Source organism: Pteropus alecto, unplaced genomic scaffold (assembly GCF_000325575.1).
Source record: "Pteropus alecto unplaced genomic scaffold, ASM32557v1 scaffold86, whole genome shotgun sequence".
Lineage (NCBI taxonomy): Eukaryota > Metazoa > Chordata > Mammalia > Chiroptera > Pteropodidae > Pteropus > Pteropus alecto.
In genome coordinates, this window is record NW_006442109.1 from 7,822,893 (window position 1) to 7,841,581 (window position 18,689).

Sequence of the window (18,689 nt, forward strand, 5' to 3'; positions counted from 1 at the left end):
CCACACCTCACTGCAAACAAGAAGTGGCCAGGTCTCTCCACCACCAGATGTGCCTTGGGTGACTTGGCTTACTATGGCCATTAGTGGTAAATAATCCCATTTTCATTCAACAACACCTTGGCCTCTGTTTTTACCTTTGGTTAAGGTCTTCAGCCCTTTATTCTGTACTTCTTACTATTAAAAAAATCCCCCAAGTTATCCTTACATTAGTACTAACATCAACTAGGCACTTCTCAAAGAGCAGTCAAGCTTAATCGACCACAAGCTTTTGTGTTACTGTCTATTCCATTAGCTTTGACATCACACTAAAGTAGGACACCATGTTCCAAAACAGACACTGAAACAGAACAGAGGAGCTTTGCTGGAGGCCTGGCACCTGGGCGGCTATGGAACTTTTCAACAAGATATAGGCTAAAACGTACCTAGCAAAGGTAGAGTATGAGCAGAAAAATATTTTTTTAAAAAATGATGGGGTACCATTCCTTAATGGACTCATTCTTTGTCATTAGTTTTATATGTTGTTATCTCCCTGGTACTCCTACATTAAAGAAAAAAAAAAAAGGCTCAACTCAAATGATAATGTTTTCTGAAATGTTTCAGAAGGTGGCCCAAGCCAGAATCAGAAAGTACCATCATAAAATTTTATTTGGGAAATTAAAGTTTGAGGAAAAACAGAAAATCAGATTTCAAATAAGGGTGGGCACTCAGTTGGACAAGCAGCTTACCAAGGGCAGGAACAGTCTTATTATTGTATGCACACCCCTGGTATAGTACTTGACACACAGTAGGTGCTTAATAAGCATTAATTTCCAACAGTTAGTTCCCACTGCTTGAGGCAGGAGCAAACCCCAGTCCTGCTCTCAGGACCAAGCACACCAATTTACAAAGCAAAGGCAAATCAGAAAAATACAATTTTGTCTAAGTTTGCCAGCAAGCTTTGTGAACCACCTGAGGAGGAGAAAAGGAGGAAGGAAAGAAGAGGAAGAAGCCATAAAAGGACTAGAAAACACAGCTAAAAATGATTTATGTATGACCTTGGAATGGAGACAACCTTATAAGCAGCAAGAACAAAACTCAGAATTCATTAAAAAAAAAGTCTAGCTACCTAAAACTTTGAAATTCTGCTATAAAAACTACTAAAGTCAAAAAACAAACTATAAACTGTCATATGACAGAGAAAATTTCCTTAAACTTCCAAAGAATTTCTAATAAGAAAAAGACCATAAGCCAAAAGCAAACAAAGAAATGTAAAGGTCAGTAAATATATGAAAGTGTTAACCCCATTCATAATAAAGGAATGGAAATCAAAACCATGAAATACTATTTTTCATCTATCGCCTTGGCAAAAACTAAATGATTAGGTAATATCTGATGGCAATAAGGGAGATGGAAGGCAATTTGATAACATCTACCAAGATCTTAGTCACTAAACCAGAAATTCCAGTGCTAGGAATGAATTTGTTCTGTGAATACAGTATATTAGGAAGTTCACTGAAACATTATTTGGAGTATCAGTAAACTGAAAACCTAAAAGTTCATTAATAAGACCTGGTTAAATAAATTTCAGGTACACTCACAGAAATGCTATGGGTTTTTGTGTGTGTGTATATATGTGTGTGTATATATATATACACACACATATATACACACACACCAAAATGAGGGGAAAAAAACCTAAGATATAGTAAACGAAAAAGACAAGATGCAGAAGAAAGGTAAAAGTCCACTTGTATTTTTAAAAAATGAAAAGAATACATATATGCACAGAAAATTGGGGGAAGCTACTCAAAAAACTAGTAATGGTGATTACCCTCTGAATAGTCCAAATGGGAGGCAGAGAGGGATGAGAAGGGAATTTTGTTTCTCCTCTATTTGAATTTTTCTTTACTGAATTCTTTTCCCATGCACATGTATAACAACTTTTTTCCCAAATGAATTCAGCCAAAGATCATCTCAGCTAAAGCACACTGAACAATAAAGACACAAACTTCGAGGTAATTTTTTTCAAACATTTACTGAACACAAACACCATTTTTTTCCTTTTACACAGCAATATTGTTAGTTTCAAATTAGCTGGGCTATTAGGACTGTAGACTACCATGAAATTAAAAATAATTCTACATGTCAAACTCAAATAGAAAATGTCATGCAATATATAAATCACTAATAGACCTCTGGTGCAGTCGGCAAGTTTACTAAGTTTATTAAAGTCACGTAAATGGTTTGTTTGACAAAAGTGCACAATAGAATGACATCACTGGTTTGTTATAAATCACAGTGAATTACTATAATACAACCATTTAGTTCCTCTACATGGAGGATTGTGGGATGGGGTGAATATTACAAAGGACAGGATCTTTCAACATGTTAGGCCAGTCAGATTTTACTCCCGAACTATGTACCTCTGAAAAGATTGGTTAGCAAAGCTGAGGGCTTTTTTCCCTCATATTTTCTCCTCTACCAGTTACTAAGCAACAACGAAAAAAAAAGCCATGCATAGATTTTACAACACTTGATTAAAAAACAAAAAACAAAACAAAAAAAAACAGATACAAAACCTTGTTCACTTCATCACTTGGCAAAGCTTGCATCTTTGCTCCTTCATTTTTCTGATTAGGCCATACATCATGTGACTCAACCCCCTAAATGAAAAGTTGTTAATAATTTAGCAATACTCACCCCTGCACACACATCAAGATACACTCCCCATAACCAAAATCAGTTTCCCTTCCCTTCCAATTAACCCAAAGGAACACACCACAAACCTAGGACTAGAGACCACATTTATAGTTTTAAAAATTAATATATCTATCACCACTATCAGTGTAGTATTTATTTTAGATCCCATACCTGGGGGAGGGAATGCTATAGAACCCAGCCCATCTGAAGATTTGGGCAAATCTGCCAGAAATGTATGAGAAAGCCCTGCAATGAGCCATACGTAACTGGGAGCTTTCTACTTTCCAGAGAAGGTATCCAGAGCAGAGCTGTGCATTTTCACAGTAGCAATGAGCACACAGCTTAGAATCTTCTGAACTAGTAACTTTTCATAGAGCAAAAACAGAGTTTAGATTTCTTTAACCCATTTTAATGTTATAGTATAGTCGGTAAGGAAAACAGCATAGTCATCTGTATATTAATACATCTGGCTAGCCTGAAAAAGAACAGTTAAGATTTTTACAGAAAATCTATCATAAAAACAAGTCCTTTATACTTTTATCCATCTATTCACTAGTTCGATCTGTTTCTAAAACCAGCAAACTGTAATCTAAGGTCCAGCAACTCACTCCTCACCCTGCCCCAGTCCAAACAAAAAAAAATACTTCTGCTCGAATAATCCAAAATGGTCTTATTTATGGAGGAGCTGCTTCGACTGTAATGGAAACTGGTGACAAGGTGTTGTTCCCTTGGGATTTTAATTTTCAAAAATGCTTGCCAAATGCAGAGTTCATTCTTAGGGAGCTGCTGCTTCCAAATCATATTTTATTTTACCTAGTGCTATCATACGTAAGTTTCTCATAATTACTAGTTATTAATCAATGATTGTATCATGAAACAAAACCCTTCCCGGAAACCAGCAAGACCAAAGCTTGCCTTTTGGTGTTTGTCTGTTGGAATTGCCCACAGCAAAGAACCTTAATGTAGTTAGACTGTGGCCTACTAGAGCAATCCAGGGTAGACTTAAAAAAACAATGTTGTGTCAGAGTTCTTATGCCAAAAATGCCCTCATTCTTTATCAGTTGAGGGGACAGATTTGCTGCCTGTTCCTTGAGTTAAGTAGTTACCTAAACTTGAGAACTCAATTTCACCAACTATATTAAAAGCATAAAACCAAGCTAGGTTTCACATGTTTTGCCCAGGGATTCATCCACCTGGGCCTCTAGTTCGACCAAATTTATGACAATTATTGAGTAAGACAAAAGTTCTGATTGAATTTGTAATGTTATCAAGAAAGACTTACAATCCAAAGGGTAATCTTACCAATAAGAAACAAAATGACAAAATGGCTGGAAAATGGACAGCCTAAAGTTCTCAGAGAGCTGAGATACAGAACTACCACCTTTCTTACCTATTTTCCTTATAAAAACAAACAAACAAACAAAAAAAAACTTAAGCTTGGGAAGGGTTTGGCTAAACATTTAAAAATAATTCTACCAAAAACAAATAAAAACAGGCATGTAGATCACTTGTTTCAAGAATGGTTTTATACAGGTGTTTCACAATACAAATTTGGATTTATTTTACAAGACAGAATTAGATCCTTAGCAATATAGTATACAATGTACTACTATACTATAGTAAAAAAAAAAAAAAGTTACCATTAGAGAGTTCGTAGTTTATTCCACTGTCTTCAAATTATTTCTCTAACTTTGTCAACATTTCAGTCAGCAGGTTTACTTTCTCTAGCATTCAGTCCTCCCTTCTCAAAAACACTATCATTAAATTTTGATGTCTAGATATATACATATAATCATTATCCTCATTTTATAAATAATATCTAAAACAGTGATGGTCCTGGGTAGCCAACGCGATGAAATGTTTTTTAAAACATGCAACATTATCCAACATTTTAAGTTTTGATGTTTAAAAATCATATACATTAATAATGGAACGAACTGAATATCAAGTGTCATAGCCATTCCTCAAACTGTCAAATAAGCAGGCCTTTTCTCAAATGTATAGGGTCTGGTCTGAGCTGTGGAAAGGCGTGATTCACTCACCTTGAGGAGGTGTATTTTCTCTTTCAGTCCATGAGAGTTGCCAAAAGCAAGGTACAGCATTTCCTTGATTCACACCAGGAGGATCAAGGCCAATAATTTTCGAATTAGGGCTCAAATATCTCCCTTTAAAACATCTTAACAATCTTACTTGTAAAAATCGCAGGTTAGGAAAACAGAAATATATTATCATGACAGAATTTACCATCAAAACATTCCTAACTGAAGCAAGAAGACACACGAAGTATAACTACAGTAGCTGTAAAAGTATCTTGCACTCTTGGGGGAAAAGTTTTTAAAGTTCCCCCTTCTAGTCCCTCCCACCCTTCAAAGTATTTCATTTTGTGGGGTATCACCATTTTATTTAAGGCCCCTAGGTGCAGATTTTGGCTTGGTCATTATGTTTTATACTGATCTAACTGCAACCTTTCGCTTATACTTCAAAGAGCAATATCCATACATAAAACTGAAACTTTACAGGTTTTTTTTTAAGTTTGTATCTGATGTTGCTACATCATTATAATGCTTTTCATTAACGAAAAAAAAAAAAAGGCTGTAGATCTTCACTTACAGTACCATGCACTATGAGTAGCTAAGGCATTCATTTGGCACTAGAGAGAAAAATACAATTATAGCTAATTTTACTTTATCATTTTTAACATTAATAAAAATAGGTGTGTACCCTTTACTTGAATTTCTGTGATGCTTAAAAGATAATCACAGAATACACTTTTAGTCTGACACTTAAAATGTTGCCATTTAAACAAAACAAAACAAAACAAAAATCATAAAGACCTCTGTACAGCCTGTCAGAATAAGTGACATTTTGTGGTTGAAAAGTCTGCAGCTCTCAGACAGAAATAGCTTTCAAAGTGGCATTGCAAATTATTTTCATCATCAAAAACATTAATTTCCTATACCACACTAGTGATATTTTCTACTTCTTATCACAGACTAAGTAAACAAAGTGAAAAAATGAAAAATATCCTGGTTCCTTTTCATCTGTCATACACACCTTATTGGGGAGGCACAAATAATGCCCTCTGGAAAAGTAGTTTCCAAATTTTAAAAGATACTACACAGAAGGAAAGGGAGAAAGGAACAAAAATAGAACGTGGAACTATATATGACAATTTGTTTCACAAAAAGCATAGCATTCATAATTTTTACATGTCTGTGAGATGAGTCAAATGCAGACTGCTGCAATTTAGATAAACTATATTAAAACAGAGACTTCAAAGAATTTTAGAATTCGAAGCCTAAAGGCAAATAGTCCATCAATATTCTCTGAAAAGTTGCTTTAAGATTATTACTACTTTGTATATATCACCTAGCATAATGCGACAATTTCAATGGATTTAACTTTATAAATTTGTAACTATTATTAATTAGCACATTTTTCAGATTAATCTGCAGCTATATTTTATTAAATCCTCCTAGTGTAATGTATTATCACTCCACATAAATAATGGAAGAATGTAAATTACCTACAGCAGTTTGGCATGTGCAGAACACCTGCATTCCATTACTTTTAGTGTTCTTTTGTAGTTGTTTTTCCTCATGAAATCCTCAAACCTGCTGCAAGGATAACATGCTGACAAAGGCTTAACAGAAATACTTTTGTAGGCAGTTTTCAACATTATCAACTTCAAATCATAAATGTTCCTTATTGCATAAACAAAATATTTTATATTCATTCCTTACAAAAAGAAAAAAAGAAAAATAGTTAAGTAACCAATATTCAAACACCTTAGTTACACCTAAACAATGTGGCTTTGTTTCAAGTGTATCTGCAATCAATTACCCAATGAGGCAAAAAGACAAAATACAGAACTAAGGAAGGATGAGAAGAGAGAAAGGTAGTGGAAAGATAAGCAGAATTTATGAACACATAATTCTATTGTCTGTGATTAAAGTTCTTTACTTTTTAGCACCACATTAAACGATTTTACATATCCAGTCACTTAATGAAATCCAACAAACTCTTCAAGAGTTCTGGGGATCTGGTCTTGGTAGTTAATGTCATTAGCCCGAACTGCTCGGGCAGCCAGGCACTTGAGACTCATCTTCATTTGAGTTTTAAGTAGTATTTCAGATACCCCAGTTGTACTTTTGTCTAGCGGAGTCTTATTCTGTTTATTTGTCATGTCAGTGTGAGCGCCAGCTTCAACTAGGCTAATGATGATAGAGTGCAAGGTCAAAAAATCACTGATGGGCCTGTTGTACTGAACGATAATATGCAGGGCACTGTTCCCCTCATTGTCCACAGCATTCACCTCAGCACCACAGTCCAGCAGGAGCTTGGTGACAAGCGCATTTGGAAAGCTGCAGACATCATTGGTGTGGAAATCATCAACTGGGGTATTCGAATTGACAGCTAGATGCAGCAAGGTGAAACCTTCCCGAGTTCTGGGATCAAGATGAATCAGGTTGTAGATCTGCTTGTTAATTTTGCACTGATCTTCTTCACTGCACTGTGTTTTGGTGGAGATGCACACTAAATACAGAAAGGTATAGAGATTACATTCATAATTGTCCATAGCATTGTGGACATCAGCATCTGAAATATTTCGTACTCTGTTCATACTCTGTTCTATTTCCAAAACACTGCATCTCAAAACACATTCTATGTCTGGGGCCTTCACAGTTTCATTCAAATGTATCATCTGTGAGAAAACTTGAGCAAATCGAAGAAGATCTTTGTGGGTATTCCTGTTACCTTTCTGTCTGAGGTGCAGGGCGTGAAGCCACAACTTGATACACTGTTCAAATTCCATGTTATCTGCATAAACAGCTCCCCTGTAAATGATGGGATGAGAAACATCAATATTGTCGGCACCTAAAATCCGTTCCCGAACTATAAGGCCTTCCATATGAAGAGCATCTCTGTCTTGCCGAATGGATTCCAGTTCCTGAGGATTTCTACATTCAGTTCTATTCCCATAAGCATGGATTGGTGGGAGGACCTCTTTCTCAAGAATATTATCACCATCCTGAAACCTCTCCAACATGGCTAAATATAAATAGTGGTATGTCTTCATGATGTCATAGTTCTCACGGTCATTTGCAAAGGAGGCACCCAAGAGTTCCAAAGCTTCAATCCGACTTCTTCGGTCACAATCGGCATGAGAGAGCAACAGTTCGACAACATCAGCTTTACAGCTTTCAGCAGCCACTTTTAATGGTGTCATCCCATGGCCGTTCACTACTATAGCAGCACGCCATTTTATCAGCTCTTTTACAATGTCTATGTGCCCAGCTTCAGCTGCAAAGTGCAATGCTGTGGCTCCACAATGTGCTTTAGCATTGGGATCAGCACGTTGTTCTAAAAGGTATCTGACCACATCAGTGTGTCCCTTATATGCTGCAATCATTAGGCAAGTGTTGTCGTACTTGTTGGCAATGCTGATGTTGGCATTATTTTCAACCAAGTATTTCACAATGTCCAGTCGGCCATCAAAGCAAGCTGCACGCAGGGGGGTTGAGTTAGTTACTGTAGTGTGGTTCACATTGGCTCCATGACTGACAAGAAGTTTAACAACTTCAAAATGTCCTGCTCCTGCTGCACACCAAAGAGCAGTGGCACCATCAATGACATATCTATTCGTGAAAAGAACAAAGAGTTAGAAACTGGAAGCCACATACCCTAATATAAGTTTAAAGAATGTATTCATTTGCACTGACCAAAACTTCAAAGTACAGAATATTAACAAAACATTAGTTTTGGTGAAAGTAAAATCAAGTAGTTTAAGTAAATCGCTTTGCATAGTACTTGTACCTAGTACGAGCCCTATAAACATTAGCTATTACTGTTATTACCAAAGTATATAAACCTAAAAAAAAAAACCTTTCTACTAGCAAAAGTAAATAAATTTCACATGATTTCTAACCCTTCTTCAAATTTTCATACAATGACATTTTCGACATTTCAAAAATTAGACAGTTTTATTTGAAAGCATCTAGTAATTATGCCTCATTAATATTGAATCTTAGTAAGTGTACTTCTCAAATAAGGGTCAGCATTTATTATTTTCAGAACTGGCTTCTGGTGTGCTTTCTTGTGATACATCCTTAATTCCCATATCTATATCTAACATCTATATTTTTGACAAAGTTGTGAAGTATTATGATACTGTGAAAACCATTTTATGGCTTCTACATGTTAGATGTAGAAATAAACTACCAGATTTTTCTGACTTTTATATTTAACTCATTTAAAAAAAGGCAATGATGAGATATTTTTGAAATATCATTTAATAATAAACTAAATGTATTTGCAAAAAAGAAAGAGTAAATAAATTTCACAAAACACAGAGGAAATGTATGGAGGTGTGTAACTTCTTTACCACCAAGCTGATGCACTGGCTCTTAAGAGAACACAGCATGTTCCTCCTTCCTAGTATTCCTTGGGTACCTGTTTCTCTCAGTAAAAATGCCTCTCCAATCCCTATATTAACACTGTGTTAGAAACTGCTTTAGGGAGAAAAGTATTTAAGCAGAACTTTGCCCTAAGATTATCTAAGCTATTAGATATTATACTTACTCTATACAGCAAAGAGAATGAAACAATTACCGCTCCTTCAACAATGTGGATCACATACACATGATGCTGAGCAAATCAAATGAACATAGTACATATTATATTATATTATTACATTTATATACGTATACGTGGTGTTAGAAGTCAAGATACTGGTTACCTTTGGGGTGAGGTAGTGAATGGCAGGAAGCACAACAGGGACTTTATTAAACAAACATGTTATTTGAGAAACATTTATATATACACTTTTAATCAATGTATTTAAATAATGTAATGTCTCTATATGTTATACGTCAATTTAAAAGTCTAAAAAATATATATGTATTTGTGTGTATGTGTATACTGTGTGTCTGTGTGTTCCTCAACTAATCCATTGGGGAAAAAATACTAACAGCAGGAAACAACAAGCACTTTCCAAAAACCAAGGAGGTATCTTCCTTGGCCTTCAGTCTGTGATTGGACTTTGAGGCTTCATAGTCATCACTTACTTACTGAGTGTCTAAGAAGTGCTAGGTTCACCACTTATATAAAATCAGCTTGCTAGTAGGCCAATCTTTCTGATCTTTTCAATTTTTCCCCAACTTCCATTTCCCAACTTTTCATCCTATTCTTGACCATCAGACCTAAAAGTAGATTTTTGCTGGAGATGCTCAGATCTGCTGTGCTAGAACCACTAAAATAAGTATACATACTTGGAAGTATTAAGGAAAAAGGTCAACCAAAAGCAATATTCACTAGAGCAATGAATTACCAAACACCTCACTAGTGAGCTTCTCACTATACAACCTTATAACACAAGTCAAATTATACCTCCCATGCAGTGAAAAAAAAAAAAGAGTACAATCCCTCTAGTAAAATATAAACATCATAGTTTAACCCCAATTAACAATACTCCCAAAACAACACTACTATTTCTGCTGAAAGTAAAAAACCCACTTTATAATAACTCAAAAGCAACTACTTATTCAATGTCAATATGACACAAATGTTTATAAGCAAAGCCTTAAAAGTTACGTATGTGGTTACCTATAGAGGAAGGGTACAAGATTGACTGGAAATGTCCTATATCTTGATCTAGATAGTGGCTACATGGGTGGATATTGAGGAAAAAACTCATCAAACTGCACACTTAAAGTTGTGCATTTTACTACAGGGAAGCTATACCTCAAAAAAAAATAGAAGCCTACTTAAGTTTCTTTCAAATTTTTATTTTTAAAATGCCATTTAACTGTTAATTTTTTAAACTAAAGAATGAATCAAGAAAATAAGACATTATATCCATAATACATTTTAGTGGTTGCCAACTATACCTTCTGCAAACAATTCAGTTCAATTAAAATTCACTTAGTACATTTCTGTCATGATTATATCCACAGAGTTCAAAATTTTTTCTTTCACTGCCAAAAATACCACTGACAACAGCAACAGAAAATATCAATATTTAGGAATGAATCTAATGAAAAATATATAAGTTCTCTACATTAAAAACTACAAAACATTCCTGATATAAAGACCTAAATAAATGGAGAAATATTCCATGTTCATAGTTTAGAAAACTCAGTAATGTTAAGATGTCAATTCTCCCCCAAAATGATCTATAGAGTCTATGCAATCTAAATCGAAATCCCAGCAAGTGTGTGTGTGTGTGTGTGTGTGTGTGTGTGCATGCACACATGTATGCAGACATATGTGCAGAAATTGAGAAGCCAATTCTAAAATGTATATAGAAACACAAAGGACTTAGAACCACCAAGATAATTTTGAAAGAAAAAGAAAATCAGAAGACAAACTACAGTGATTAAGATAGTATGGCACTAGCACAAGGATAGACCAATATATCAGTAGAACAAATAAGAAAAAAAAACTCCAGAAATAGATTCACACACAGAGTTACTTGATTTATGACAAAAACTCCAATGAAATCCTGGTAGAAAGTATGGTCTTTTTAACAAATGGTGCTGAAGCAACTAGATGTCTGTAGGTAAAAAAATTAACCTTGACTGTACACAAAAATTAGAGAAGTAGCATAGATCTATATAATATGAAAAGCGAAACAATAAAAGCTTCTAAAAAAAATAAGACTACCTTCATGACCTTGGGATTGATGACAATTTCTAATACAGAATGCAAAAACAAAACTAACCATAAAAGAAAAAAATTGATTTCATTAGACTTTATTAAAATTAAAAACCTCTATTCATCAAAAGATATTGTGAAGAAAGTGAATCAGCAATAGATTCACAGGGAGAAGATATGTGCATTGGCTATATTTGACACATCAATAAGAAAAGGCAAACAATCTAATTGAAAAAATAGGTGCAAAGACTGAACAAGTATACTTCACAAAAGATATCCAAATGACCAATAAATGTATGAAAAGATGTTCAAGATAATTACTCACCAGAGGGATGCAAATTAAAACCAGTAGTTACCAATATACACCCACCAGAAGAGCTAAAATTAATAGGATTGACATGACTATACTAAGTGTTGACCAGGATGTGGAGATAAGCAAACTCCCATTGCTGGTGGAAAACGCCAGTAGAAATGTAATTTAGTTCAACCACTTTGGGAAAACTGTTTGGCAAGAACTATGTAAGTTGAGCAAATCGAACATACACCAACTCTATGATCCAGAGCAATTCCACTCCTTGGTATATACTGAAGAGAAATGAATACAAAAGTACACCAGAAAACCTATACAAAAATATTCATAGCAGCTTTATTCATAATAGTCAAACACTGGAAACAACCAAAATATGCATCAATAAGATAAGTAATTGCCATATGTTCCTCCAATGGAATCACAGCATTATAAATAAACAAACAAACGAACTGATACATGTGACTACATGGATGAAACTCTGACAATGTTAAGGGGGAAGAAAACAGACAGAAAAGAGTATAGTTATAATTCCATTCACTGGAAGTTAAAGTATAGGCAAAACTAATCTATGGTGATAGAAGACAGAATAATCATTATGTCTGGGAGGGGAAAGGAGGGGAATTGTCTGAGAAAGAGCACAAGAGAAACTTTTACAGTGATAAAAACATTGTAAATATTGATCTAGAAGGTGATTACACACTGTACACTGAAGATTTATTCGCCTTACTAAATGTCATATCTTAACTAAAAATAGGTGCAATTAAAAACAAAAACAAAAAAGGCACAAATCAATTTAAAGAAAGTTTAAATAAAAATAGCTAATAAATATTTCCAACGTACCAAGCACTAATGCTTAATATGCAATATATCTCATTTAATTCTAATACCCTCCTCCCAATTATTCTATTAGACACCATTAATATGCCCACTTTACAGATATACAACTAAAAGGTTTACATGAGATTTAAAATACAAAAGTCCTTTGGAAACTATAAAATGCATCAAATATAAGTATTCATAGTCCATGTCATTGTTCAAACATTTGTTTCAGTTTAAAAAGCATTTTTTCAAACTGATTATTAATATAATCTAAAAATATAGTTAATGTTTAATTATATTCACATAGTTACAATGTTTTCTTGCACCTTTAAAAATATAAAATTATTATATGCCAGGAACATGAATCTAAGCTATCTAAAACTCAAGAAATGTTACATTAAAGTAGGCATTCACATACATTATCTGTAACTCTGGAAATAATAGTACAAGATAAATATGACCCCCATTTTAAAGATTAAAAAGGAGATAAAAGTAATTAAAATATTTTTCTGACATCAAATTTCCAAGAATGATGTAAGAGTAGAAATTAAATTACAAGTATATACTTCACTTGGTTTTTATAAGTTTAATATTTTCCCTGATAAAGCCTAATAATTTCCATTTCTCCTTATTTTTGTACGACAGAAGCCTCAAAAAAGTTTCAATTATCTGTTTTCACTGAGGTAATTAAAATTCTTTCATTTATGACAAATTCACTGCAGACTGTATTTTAAAATGACTAGTCCTACAGAAACATTAGCTGTAGTGCATTTTTAAATTCTAAGTCTAAACAAAAATATTAAACAGATTAAAGAGAATTATGATCCTAACATCTAAGACATTCCTTTGTCTATAAAATTCAGCTAGAATTAGAAGCATATGCTGCCTCAAAACAAAATATAAACGTGTTTATAACAGAAAATAAAAATATAATAAAATTAATGCAATTATTTAGTGCCTAGAGAAGCACTATAAAACAATGATCTTTCTAGACTCAATCCAAAATTGCAATGCAAACCCTCATCTTAAAAATCAAGAAACTATAATCTGATATTCACCTTTTTAAACAAAATGTATGTATCATATGATGGAGACATTTCACAATAAAAGATAATATTTCTGATCACAAAACTAAAGCTCACCTATTTCCTGGTTCAATATGAAATAAAAGTCTGATTCAAGCATTTGAAAGAGAAATAAAAATCTATTACATGTAAATAATCAGCACTTTATTTTAATCAAAGTCCTTAAAATCATTTATTAGATCAACTGTATTTCCTGGAAATATATACTGGCAATGGCTTTCTAAATTAAGTCAAATTATGCCCCTCACGCCTTTCTTCTACCTGGACATTCATTAAAAGTATTAGTACTAACTCTGACTTTAAAAGAAAGAATACTCAACAAAAAGCCTCAAAATTCCCAGAGATCCTGTGTTCTCCTTCCCATCCATGTCTGAAAACCTGTTCTATTACAGGGGTTCCCACAAATTCTGGCACAGAGCAGTCAGGCCCTCAAAGCTCAAGCTGGTACAATATTCTATGGTCACATGACACTTCTCCTTTGTTCTGTTCCATTGCTATAACATTCTTAACATCTTCCCATTCTCTAACTAAAAGTTCTTCTTTCATTTCCATTCATATAACTTGTCTTCTTGTTCACTCATCTATGTCAATTTTGCCCTTCATATATTAAGCCATAAGTAAAATATCAAATGTTACTCCTAAAAATGTGAACAAGGATTCAAGTATCACTGTGAAGTTTAATCTACGTGGGTGGTCCCTTCCCCCAGAAGCTCTATTATGAATCCAGTTTTGTTTCCTAAGGTATTATAGATGTTTTTAGGCAGAACATAGACTTTAAATTTTTAATGGTATTTTAATGTTTTAATGTCTCCCTCTCAAACACACACACACACACACACACACACACACACACACACACACACCCCATACCAAACCCACAAGTACTGTTGCTTAAGTGAGACTTTTTAAAATATATATATTGGACAAATCACAGGATAGGTTGTGAATAATTTGGCAAAAAAATGTGACGGTACAAAAATGACTAAAAATTAGCAAACATTAATCTACTTCAGCATGCACAGAGAACCAGTTTGTCCTCACCTGGCCATACGCCTCAAGAGCCAATAAAATCTAAGGATGGGGGGTTGGCCAAGTACATCAAAGCCACCCCAAAGGAAAGGGTGAGCTTCATATTGTGAACACCTCACTCAAGCTAACATTTTCACAATGTCTGGAATGAGTAAAAAGTGAAATCATGACATTTGCAAATAACACCCTCTTTATCTAGTTTTGAAATGCCAAAATGACTGGGATAAACTGCAAAAGTAATCTCAGAGAGTGGTGTGAGTAGGCAGAAAGGTGGCCATGAACTCCGATTCTCTTTTGCTATAATTGGTAAGCTCTTCAAAAGTAAAACTTTTTCTGTATCTTCCACACAATATGGCACAGGGCTAGGCCCATCATAGCTATTTAATAAATATATACTAAACTACTTTAACATAGCAGCTAATAAGTTGATAATTTTAACAATCCATAAACAAAAAAGATTCAAGAATGCTCAGACAAAAATCACGAATGACAAATATTTGACTGCAGACTCACCAGTCTGACTCTTATTATTTTACACAAGGATCATCAAAATCTGGCCTCCACTTCTCTCCAGTCTCCTACAATCTTCTTAATTTCCCCAGCTTGAATCCCTTCCTGCAACTGCACTGAAACACTTGTCATTGCAAGTGCACCATACTACTGCCCCTCTTCTTCACTTTCTGCTATCCTTGAAGGCTGAGCTCAAATATCGCCTAGCTGTGAAGCCTTCTTTGATTCTCCCAGGAAAAGCTGAGCACACTTCTTCCTCTGCCCTCTCAGTAATCTGAATGATTTCTATAATCCTAAATGGCATAGCATCTGCAAGTACTCATTGATATACCTATTTCTCCCTGCTGCCCCCAACTAGACTGTCTTCCTCCACAGTGAGAACAGTATATTATTCATCTCTGTATGCCCAAAACCTACCACAGAGCCTGGCGCCCAGTAGGTATTCAATAAATGTTTGTTCACTGTACTTCTTAATGTCATTGGCCAGTGCAGATTACTGGGCAAGGTAAGTTACTATCTAGTCTCAATGCTACATTTCTAGTCATTTCAGGTTCTTTAATTGCTACCTCAAAATACTTTTCTCTTTAATAATTAAGAAAGATAAGCAAAGCCTTCCCTAATGCTTTAGAAAACTATGTTTTTTGCGACTATTCTCCTCTCATCCAAATAGGCTTCAGCAGGTTCCTTAGCATCATTGTTCCCAGCAGCTATTTTTGCAGAGATTCATATCTCCATAGATGCAGGTGCTTGGAATGGTCCTGGAAGTTCAGAGGTCATTCTGCTTCATTCCTCTCCTCTGGGAATAAGGCTGTGGGAATGCAGAGAGCTATAGAAAGGACACAGAAGCCAGTATAGGAAAGCAAACTGAATCAAGTTGCTATCTTTGGTCAACATGAAAGACCATCTCCTTAATGTGTACAGAGGTGGTACCAGAGATTAACTACTACCGTGGACTATCATTTCATTAAAATGTAATACTCTAAAATATTTTCCTCTAATATAAAACATAACAAAAAGCCTTTATTATTTAAACCTAAAAAAGAGTCTGTCAAATTTCAACAATGCCTTAGTCATCCTCAAAAAGTGATTTTTTAAATCAGGTTTTAACCAAGCAGTTTTTAATAATTAAAACTAGAGATACATATTTTTACACTTGGACAACAACTACCTCAAAAGAAAATATCAGAATAGCTTGCTTATGTACTGGCACAAGTCAACAAAAACAAATGCAATCAATCAAGCAAAATCTTTACGCCATTGTAAAACACTTATTATCATCCAGCACATAAAAGAGGACAACGTTAAACCTACGAACCCAGCTCACCATTATCATACCCCAAAAACATGTTCAATTAAACCAAAAGGGCAAATTTTAACTATGACAATTTGAATTTTAGAACTGCCCACCTCCAATAACAGTAAATTATCAAGCTTCCCCACATCACAGGATAACATGTAATTTAACAATGGCATCATCTCCTACACCCGGTCCAGTGACATTTTTGCAGTCAACATATCTACCCCCAGCAATGTGGAAGAGTCAGAATGTCTGGGGATGTCTGGCTGCATGACAATTCCTCAAGAGGCTGGAGCTGCTTCTGGTTCTAGGGGCTTATTTTGACATTAAGGCCCCAGAAACCCACCGAGGGCTTTATAAGACCACTCACTTGCAGGGGTAAAAATTGGTTGGCCAAATAACTCATCAGAGGTCTTCAATGTTAACTGCTGACCTTGTTAATTTCTGATCTCGATTACAACCTCGATACTGGTAAAAGTAAAACCTGAAAAGGCAGCCACCTCTTCCGTACTGCTTCTTCACAGACTATCTAAAGAACATCCATCTATCAGACATCAAGACAGAGGGTGTGGCTATTTTCCTATAGAGGGAATAAGAAGTAGGGGCCGATGAGGATGAGCAGCAAACCATGGGATGGAGTATTTACCCTGGAAGATGAAGTAGGCATTAATGGGGATGGACGAGGTACAACAAGGGAGAAGTGATACCTCCATGAAGAAGAGTAAGGGTAGGACCCGTGAAATGGTAGGTCCGCGCGCGTGGGAGAGGAGGCTGGAGTTGGGGTGTACCTACCCGTCGAAGCGGACAGTGCCAGTCTGCTGAGTCTGCACCCGGTAGTGTTCCAACAGCAAGCGCACCACCTTGGCGTGGCCATTGCGAGCTGCGATGATGAGGGGCGTGGAGCGCTGCCCTCCCTGCTGGCTCACATAGCCTAGCAGATAGCGGATATCGCTTTCAGACCGGTTGAGAAGCAAGGCGGCTAGGGTCAGCACCTTGCCCTCGCTGGCCGCTTTGTATACATAGCCAGCCAGGCCTTCCATGGCCGCCGCCAACTCCAACACCCGTTTGGTCGCCACCGCTGCTGCTGCCTTGCGCCCCCGGAGGCCGCGTTCGCCAGCGCTTCAAACCTGGGCCCTCACAGCCCATTCAACAGGGCGCCGTCGCCGCCGCCGCGCCCAAGCTGCTGCGCGGCCCGGGGAGGGTGGAGAGGCAGAAGTGGCCGACTGCAGCCGGGGGCACGTCCGCGACCCAGCCCCGGCAGGCAGGAGGGCGGTCAGGGCCGCCCCCAAGGCCCCAGGCGCGGGCCCTGGGCCGAGGGGATCTCCATGGCGGCCGCCGTCCCGGGCCTCAGGCCGGACCCCTCCTTCCTGCGGGCTGCGACAAGCGCGTGCCCGAGCTACGGGTCGCCGGTGAGGTCCTAATGGAGCCGCGCGCGCCCCGGATGGCGAATGATGGGCGCGTCTCACCCTACACCGCCCGCCCGGCCTAAGGCCTGAAACTGCCTCCGCCTCCGCCTCCGCCTCCGCCTCCGCTCTCCGTCCTCCCTAGCTGGAGGAAACCTGCAGGCCCTCGCCCACCGGAGCTCAGACGTGCCAAGCGCTGTCGATGGCTTCAGAACTCCACGCGTGGGAGGCCCCAGGAGCGATGCGGTACGCTCCCGCGGCAGCAGCCCCGGACCTCGGGGCGAGGAAGAATGCGAGCCTCTGCAGACAGGGCCAGGAGGGGGAGGGTGCGAGCGGGAGGGACGGTTAAGTGGGGTGTCTCTTCCAAAGTCGACCGGCTAGCAAACGAAGCCTTGGTGAAGAAAGGTTCTGCTGCGCGAAATTGGCCCATCTCCAATTAGGGCCTGGATGTCCTCAATGCCCTTGACGCCTGGAGCCTCCCCCTCGCCCCACACGGCCCTGGGGGTCCCTAGCTAGGGGCAGAGACAGAGTGAAGGCACTGAACCTTTACTACCTGTAGGTTAGGATACTCGTCTCATTTTACCATAGATGGTGTAGGGACAGCCTCTGTCTCTGCCCTTGACTGGGGGCCCAGGGAGGGAGTTTCGGGCACCTGAAGGGGTCCATATTTGGAAAGGGGTGGCTTCTCTTAACCCCTGAAATGTTGGAAGACTTTGAGAGCCACTGCACCAGGCTCTGAGAAGGGACTGGAAGTCTGGCCTGTCCTGCCTGGATAGGGGTATTAAGTGCGTGAGAAATGTCGGGAGACAAGTGTAACTCATCCAGGTGGAAAGGGGAGAGATATCCTCGGAAGGAAGGTGAGGTCTTTGTTTAAATAGACCACGACTTTAATCTTAAACTTG

At 37.3% G+C, this 18,689-nt stretch overlaps 1 protein-coding gene across 1 annotated transcript; it reads right to left on the reverse strand.

Moving 5' to 3' along the window:
- Nucleotides 1–1,995: 1,995 nt before the first annotated feature.
- On the reverse strand, nucleotides 1,996–18,107 carry FEM1B (fem-1 homolog B). Its single transcript, XM_006920220.3, has 2 exons — nucleotides 17,177–18,107; nucleotides 1,996–8,318 (listed from the first exon to the last, which is right to left on the reverse strand). Exons 1-2 carry the CDS (start codon nucleotides 17,422–17,424, stop codon nucleotides 6,683–6,685), a joined length of 1,884 nt encoding a protein of 627 aa, XP_006920282.1. The 5' UTR covers nucleotides 17,425–18,107; the 3' UTR covers nucleotides 1,996–6,682.
- Nucleotides 18,108–18,689: the final 582 nt, after the last annotated feature.

What these genes read in the sequence shown, in the direction of transcription:
- FEM1B (XM_006920220.3), bottom strand. Translation starts at nt 17,424, where the DNA reads ATGGAAGGCCTGGCTGGCTATGTATACAAAGCGGCCAGCGAGGGCAAG. An exon ending in GGCACTGTCCGCTTCGACGG is followed by an intron (nt 8,319 to 17,176) that starts GTAGGTACACCC and finishes TTTCACGAATAG; the next exon opens with ATATGTCATTGATGGTGCCA.